This window comes from Gadus macrocephalus, chromosome 22 (assembly GCF_031168955.1).
Source record: "Gadus macrocephalus chromosome 22, ASM3116895v1".
In the NCBI taxonomy this organism is placed as follows: domain Eukaryota; kingdom Metazoa; phylum Chordata; class Actinopteri; order Gadiformes; family Gadidae; genus Gadus; species Gadus macrocephalus.
The window spans coordinates 5,193,744-5,201,819 of record NC_082403.1 but is presented as its reverse complement, the minus strand read 5'-3'; the positions used below and the strand labels follow the sequence as shown (position 1 = coordinate 5,201,819).

Genomic DNA, 8,076 nt, shown 5'->3' with positions numbered 1-8,076 from the left:
TGGTAAACTCCCATTATCAGGAGCGGCAGGCGATGCCATACAGTGAACTAGTCAATCCGGTCGGTCGGGCTGGTCCTTTACCAAGATAAGTGTTGTTACCTACACTTAATATTTAGGAACCACTTGGTACGCATTTGGAAGCTTTAAGTATTTAAGGGCATTCTCCCAACAATGGAATGGAATAAGGAAAGCAAATGCTAGCCCAGAAAACTTTCTGGACACAGGATGTATTTGGAATTAAGCATCGCGTCTGAATCGTGGTAAGACCGGCAAACGCCTTTTTACAGATATCGGCAAATCAAGAGTCTGGTGTACATTTTGTGTATTTTTTAATTTGCTCATCAGAATCAGAACCAAGTGCCTCCATTTTAGGAAATATTTGCAACCTGGCACTGTTCAATAGCTGCCTGCTCCTCTGGTACAGTAAATCTTAACCGAAATCTTCCATTTTGTTTTCCTTTCCAGTAGCGACGCTGCCCTCTGGGGCAGGCTTTGTGTGATACTGTTTGTTTAGAGTTAATTCGCGTCACAAAAGACAACTGAACAGAGCACGGCTTTTTACCAATTTTTATTAGTTTGGTACAAACAAAGAGAAGCAGTTCTACTTTCCAGGGAGGATGATGCCATCGTACTGAAGGGAGAGGGGAGAAAAAGTTCAAATTAGCGCCATATTCGTACGATACCGAATTCATGTCATTCAGCGATGACCTGATAATGTTTGGCAGTCCATTTTACTTTCTATAAAGGCTCCGTTACGGTCAACAACAACTACGTCATTGGTTACATAATCCACGAATACAACCCACAATGCCGCGGTAGATAACTGAATCTACAGGTTTAGGGGCACCTCGTCCCCACATAGTGAGGGTGGAGACATTACCTAAGCGTTTGTCTTCAAGGCCATAAGACAATACAGAATTAAGAAATGTTCAACACGATTCAATAAAAGCCCCATTTAAAAATGTTTATTATATGGAAGAACTACGCTTGATTTGGTTGCCCAACTCCTCAAAAGTCCCATCCTAAACAGGCCAACAGAGTCTACTGGTTTCAGTGCCGCCAATACAGGTTCCACTGGTTTCAGGGATACCATCAGTCACATCAAGGTGGATACTTACTTTCTGCTGGAACCAGCGCATGGACTCTGGCTTGCGGATGCGGTGCTTGTATCCGATGCGGCCGCGTTTCCTTTTCTTGTCGGCGATGCTGAAGCCGGGTCTGCCCAGAACCTGGGGACGCAAACCAACCGGGTTTAGATTGAACCCGGAATATACATTTTGTATTGCTGGCCCATAGAACGGCTGTGATTTAAGAACCGCGTTGGCAGCCAACTCAATAGTTTGATTGGTGACTATACATTTTATTGTATATGTACCGTTTTGCCTACCTTTGCACTATTCAGAATAATTTTGAATTAAGAATTATTTTATTGTAAATATAAACACAATTTCGATTTTTCTATGCCTTGTACATATTTTTGAATTTACAATGAAGCTGACATTGACTTTCGATGGCAGTGGACCAATAGCCATAGGATCTACAATGTGCAGGCAACAACAAAGTACTACACTACATCAATAAAGTCAGAAACCCTGGGATGTTCCAAATAAAACTTGAGAATAGACTGCCGTAGCGGGCCCACGTTGCCCTGGTAAAGCCCCACGCTACTCACCACGTAGAAGTCCAGTCCGTAGATACCGATGCTGGGGTCGTACTTGATGCCCAGATCGATGTGCTCCTGGATGCCGAAGCCGAAGTTCCCGGTGTCTGAGAAGTTACTTTTCCTCAGCTCGTACTCACGCACCTGGTGACAAGGCAGGAGGGGGGGGGGGACGTTAGCCGACAGCTTAGGAACCTGTCCAGAACCTACCAGTTTGTTGGTTTTATTTCTTTAAGAATGAGAAACGGCAAGTTAATAAACGTGCCAGTCCCAAATAGTTGCTTAATTAATGTAGCGTCGAATTAACAGTCATCAGTCAAGCCTCAGGTTACCATAGGTCAACACCGTTGTTCAGACAGGGATAACTTTTTTCATCACTGGCTTGCATGAACTGTTTTGATTAATTATTTTCTTATTGTAAAAGTCTGTAGCTCACTGGCTTTCATTTTGTAAAAGTCCATCGTGAGCGAGCCTGGTATGTTGCTAACTGCTGCAGCGGTCACAGGAAAGAGGAAACAGTCGGAAAATAATTGGCGGATAAAACATAAACACAACACAAATTCGCACAACAAATGTTATGGCAGTTTCCTTCATATGGCAGTACATTTACAATAAAAGTGCGCTATACACTACTTTTGAATTCATTATTGGATTATGCGTATAACAATGTGATTAATCACAGGAACTCATGCGATTAAAACTTTTGATCGTTGACCAGACCCTACTTAAATGTAATACTAAATACACAGGGACCAGACGTCTGCTGTTAATTCAACCTCAAAAGAGTTGTACTATGTTCAAGCAGGCTACAGCAACACATGAGTGCGCATTCATGCCAACAGGTAGCAGTGTGAGCGTCTCCGTTTTCCCTCTCTGGCTAGACGGCAAAGTGGTGAGGCGAATGTTAACGAGGCAGGATAGTGGAACAAGAATCGCTTCCAGCAATCTGCCCACTATCAGGCTTTGTTGAAGGCTTGTAGCGTTTCACAAGTAATTCAAAGAACCATGCTCGGTCAAAATCGATCACTAGCCACAGCAGTGTGGATGACGTTATAAAGTATCCAGGCACAATCATGATCAGGGTTCTTGGACATTAGGTATCCACTGGCAGGTAAAAGGACAACCCATCCATGTGCTTTGCTGCTCACCTTGAGTCCTTTCTCCAGGATCTCCTCTGCCTTGGCTCCACGGACGGTGCAGTGGACGGCAATCTTTTCATTCCTACGGATGCCGAAGGATCGCACTGTGTAGCGGGCTGCAGGAGGACAGAGCAAAGGCGAAGGTTTGATGTTATAGAAGGGGACCACCATGTCCAGAGTTCAACACCAGAAGAGGAAGTGTCTAAAACACAGGTAGGAGCTAGTACGGTTGGTACCGAAATGAGATGCAGCGTGTTCGATAGCAAACGTTGCAGCTAACATAAGCATGCCTGCGATCATCCCCGAAGAAGGACGATGGAACTGAAGAATCAATATCTTCACCAGGTAAATATTGAGCTAGTTGGACGAGTAGTCAGTGATCATTTGTTTTTTGTCTTGGTCATACACCAATAATACCTGAATTGCATGCCAATTGTGGGGAAATGTCACAGTATGGGTCAGTGAATGACATACACACAGGTCAATTGCAGTAGCCTACAGTTTCACTATACTAGAAGTATAGTGAGAAACGGCAAGTTAATAACGTGCCAGTCCCAAATAGTTGCTTAATTAATGTAGCGTTGAATTAACAGTCATCAGTCAAGCCTCAGGTTACCATAGGTCAACACCGTTGTTCAGACAGGGATAACTTTTTTCATCACTGGCTTGCATGAACTGTTTTGATTAATTATTTTCTTATTGTAAAAGTCTGTAGCTCACTGGCTTTCATTTTGTAAAAGTCCATCATTCATATGGCAGTACATTTACAATAAAAGTGCGCTATACACTACTTTTGAATTCATTATGTGATTGACCTACACACGGGTCAATTGCAGTAGCCTACAGTTTCACTATACTAGAAGTAATACGTTTAATAAATATTGTTGTGGTTGATATTGACAACTTGTTTAAACTCTTGTTTATTGACAGGTCGGCCAGCCCCACACTCAACGCTTCCTCATGTGACAGCAAGATGCTGCTTAAAAGATTCGGTTTTCCCAATAATATCATTTGATCCTCCTCCGGGACACACAACCGTGCTCCCACGCTATTGTGATGAGCTGGGGTTGTAGGGATTATGTGATTTATTTTGAGTGGTGGGTCAAATGTTCTGAATAAACCACAATGTTGAACTTGAAAGGTTTGGAATTTGTTTTGTCAGCTGTGAAAACTGATCAAAAGTACCGGATAAAGTTGCTGGAACCAAATTACATTCAATTAGACACCTAGCTACAATGATGACTACAGGTAGGCCAAAAGAGTTCGGAGGTAAATCCAGTCCCTTTCCACCGCCAGTTAACACCATAGCCACTACAATGCTGTGCTGCAGGTCCACCCAGCAAACATGCATACATACATTTACGCTGTACATACCCTTGGAGAAGACGGGGGTCTGTCCTGTAAGCTGCTCCAGCACCTTAGCAGCACGAGTCAGTCTGTCTCCACTCTCCCCCACGCAAATGTTCAGGCAGAGCTTCCTGATACGGAGCTCCTTCATGGGGTTCTCCTTCTTCTCACCCTGGTCCTGAAAAGCACCGATAGAGACGTCCAGTTAGAAACGAGCAAACCAATTTTTGCTGGCTAGGCTTTAACGAGAGTCGGCTGGCCACGTCCAGCGGTTGTCCCATTACCTCTGGAGCCCATAGGTTTCATAAACCTTTTGACATCCATGATACTCGGATGTATCTGCCAGTACGACAACATTGACCTTCTTTACCAGGTTGACACAAAAAAAAAACACAACTTTCCGTTTAGCTTAGTAAAGCTGTACCGAATTACTGTGTCGCAGATCCAATGCATGTCGGACATGCCCGTAAATATCTCCGATGCTAAAGCTAATGTTAGCAAAGTTTAGCTTGAGCGGTATTTACCTTTAATAACCCCCATGTTTAACACCCCAAAATACACATAATTAGCCGTTATGCTCAACTTATTATAACGCCATAAGTGTTTTGTTTTAAACAGTACTCAGAGCTTCATGGATAGATGCGGTGTGAGCCAACTAGCGTGATTCAATTGGCGAAATCTTGGTCTGTAAATTTATGCTAAGCATAAAATATGGCATTGGTTCCATTCTAGAGGTTAGCCTGAACAAAAAGGTGCATAAAGGATTGATTCTGTTCATAAAATAACACCGATGAACGTGGATTTCTGTGGCAAGTTCGGAAATCTCGCCGTCATACGTTTTCACCGAGTACTCACCGCCATGTTTGATCACTAGAAGAGAGCGTCGATTTCCGGCGCCGAGACTATATAGCAGTGTGTTCGGTTTAAATTGGCCCGGTGAAAACCCGTGGAGAAAGACAAAGATTCCCTATACACAACCAGAATAAGAAAACAATCCCAACATATCCTCAAATTAAACCAGTGGGATCGTGAATGGATAAGTCTGTTTCACCATAAACCCGCCCTTGTGGTATGTTAAATATTATCAAGACTGATAGACTGCAAACACAACTGACAGAATATAGGTTATTCTGCTTCCCTTAAATGTAAAAGCAATGCCAGTCTAGATATCATCTTTATATTGGCAAGAACGTTTCCTTAAACAATGTATGAACTTCAGGGTCCTGACCCTTTATTCAATGTCATTAGCTGCGTTTCCATCTAAAAGGTGATGCGAATCTTTAGAAAGTTCGCAAAAAAGTAAATCGAATTAGGTGCGTTTCCATCAAGTGGTTGGAGCGGGTAACTACCCTAGTTCTGCCTGGAGGTGGCGCTGTAGGCAAAAAAAATATGCCGATACGTGGCTATAATCAATGGTCGAAGTAGAAAAGCTGTATCGTGGCGAAGTCACGCCTCTTCCGGTAGAGCTCATGGGACCTATGAGATCGAAAAATATGAATGGGTGTCAATGGAGAGAAAATAATTATTTTCTGGTCCCGGTCTTTATATGCCCTGGATTACACATATGTTGTTTTTGGATTTAAATGATAATTTTTCATGCAAAGAGTTCAACCGTTTATTGTGCAATTGTTCAGATAAAGGCTGTAGAGAAAACACAACGAGAAAGACTACACGGCTCGTATGTGACGTCACGCTCCCTGCGACTGGCGTGGAGAAGACCGACAATCTTCCCATCGGCATAACTGAAACTCTGCACGTGCCCCGATTTATAATGGTTTTCACCTCTTTCGATGCTTTTGTCCTCCCCTTGGAAACAGCGGTGAAGTGGGGCAGAGAGATCGCCATCTCTGTGCCGAGTTCCAAGTGCGGGTGTTGTGACGTATATCATATGCGTCGAGAGCAGCGAAGAGCTGTAGTTCACAAAGCGGCCTCACATAAAACCTAAAATTATCAATCTTCTTCACGAAAATTTTTAGTTTTCTTTGCAAAAAAAATTATCATTCAAATCCACAAACAACATATGTGTAATCCAGGGCATATAAAGACTGGGACCAGAAAATAATTATTTTCTCTCCATTGACACCCATTCATATTTTTCGATCTCATAGGTCCAATGAGCTCTACCGGAAGGGGCGTGACTTCGCCACTCTATTTGAGAGCTTTCCACTTACTCCTCAACACATTCCAGGGCTTGTCGTATCCTTTTAGTAACATCATCTCTCTTAGGTCCTGATAAATAGTGGAATTACGTTGTTGTTTTCCATCTAAAATAGCTGTTAGGTTCTTTTCATGGATGAGAGCAAGGAATAGTTTAATCTCTTGCATTAATCTCTTCCACACGTATTGGCCATCTGTTCGATGTACGTAATTAAAGGATATATTTAAAGGATATACAAACGGTTAAAAATAGATACGTCGTTTCTCGAACACGTATCGTCGTTTGAGAGCACGGGTGATGACGTTACACGTTGATGTCGGCAGGGTTGCTATGGCCGGTCGTTATGCGGAAATCGGAAAGACTGTCAGTCATGTGTGTTCAAAGTTCGCTACGTCACAGCTGTTTCGAAAAGTGTGTTTCCATCTCCCATTTTGCGAATTTACTCTCTTTCGCATTTCTCAAAAAACGCCTCAAGCGAGCGGATTAGCTTTTTGGCGAATTAGAGGATTTTTATGCGAATTTTTGTGTTTCCATTTACTGATTCGATGCTTCAAAGTTCGAAAATAAATAAATAATAATAATCAGGGGGGATGGAAACGCACCTATTGTTGATGCATGTTGATCATCTTGTAGGCTAATGATTATGTGTGTTGTTCTTTGCTGAGCAGCACTCCAATAATTCCTATAGTCTATTGTATCTGTTTGTTATTTTCAGTACTTTTTCTACTACTAGTACTAGGACTACTATGGACTACTTCTACGAAAATATAATCAATACCGAGTCAGGAGGCAGCCTAATGTTTTATTAATATATATATATATATATATATATATATATATATATATATATATATATATATATATATATATATAATATATTGAAATCTAAATGACAGGACAGATATATATATCTGTCCTGTCATTTAGATTTCAGTAGCTCAGAAGCTTTCTTTTCTGTATTGAAGAAATGTGATAATTGATTCTACATGTAAGAGAACACTCGATGCAACGCTGGGACCACAAACATCTTATCTATTAGAATCATATAATGTTTTTTTAAGCTCTATAATGTCCCCAAAAAACATTTAATTTATTGACCAGCTTATGAGCAGTTATTGTTTTTGGCATTCGTTTTTTTTAATATTCACTGAGCCCTACTTGCAAAGTCCATGGCCAATATATTCTACCGATAATCAATAGGACATGCAAGACCTAAACAAATTTCCCTCTCAACTAAGTTGTACCCTAGCCGGGTTGTAGTGACACCCCCTGACCAGGGAGGGGGGCTGGAGGGCTCCGGACCCTGAGCTCGGGGTGGGGATCGAGACTGCCCTCTCTGGTGGAGAATGGCTCTGCTTGCGCACAGCGCATAGTATGTTCCTAATAGTATAATACTTATAATTGAAATGCACGCATTGACATCTTTTCAAACATTTTCCAACTCATAACGCCTTATAATGACCTAATAACTCATGGAGCAGGATGATATTAATAATTTTTATATATTTAATTTGTAGAGCACTTGGCGCAGGATAGCGCAGTGCCTAGGGGCATCGTTCGACTGAGAAGTACTGGGACCTTATAGATTCCTGAAATCCAGAGCCTACCTGTAAGCATCCAGCTACATGCCCTTATCACCTACTACCTACCTGATCCTTCGGATGAAAGCGTGTGCTGAATAGACATGACCGTGGTATAACATGTCCGAACTTGAAGGGCAATCACTTTTCTTAATAGATTAGCCCTTATCAGCTTTCTTGACTATGTTAATA

At 41.9% G+C, this 8,076-nt stretch overlaps 1 protein-coding gene and 2 non-coding genes across 3 annotated transcripts; all 3 read right to left on the bottom strand.

Moving 5' to 3' along the window:
• Window positions 1–552: 552 nt before the first annotated feature.
• On the bottom strand, window positions 553–5,128 carry rpl11 (ribosomal protein L11). The gene is made up of 6 exons (XM_060044317.1): window positions 5,002–5,128; window positions 4,174–4,324; window positions 2,809–2,915; window positions 1,673–1,804; window positions 1,119–1,229; window positions 553–631 (listed from the first exon to the last, which is right to left on the bottom strand). The coding sequence occupies exons 1-6, from the start codon at window positions 5,005–5,007 to the stop codon at window positions 602–604; spliced, it is 537 nt and encodes a 178-aa protein (XP_059900300.1). The 5' UTR covers window positions 5,008–5,128; the 3' UTR covers window positions 553–601.
• Window positions 1,977–2,046, bottom strand: LOC132451760 (small nucleolar RNA R38). Its single transcript, XR_009524211.1, has one exon. It is a non-coding gene; the product is annotated as a small nucleolar RNA R38 (small nucleolar RNA).
• Window positions 3,400–3,469, bottom strand: LOC132451759 (small nucleolar RNA R38). Its single transcript, XR_009524210.1, has one exon. It is a non-coding gene; the product is annotated as a small nucleolar RNA R38 (small nucleolar RNA).
• Window positions 5,129–8,076: the final 2,948 nt, after the last annotated feature.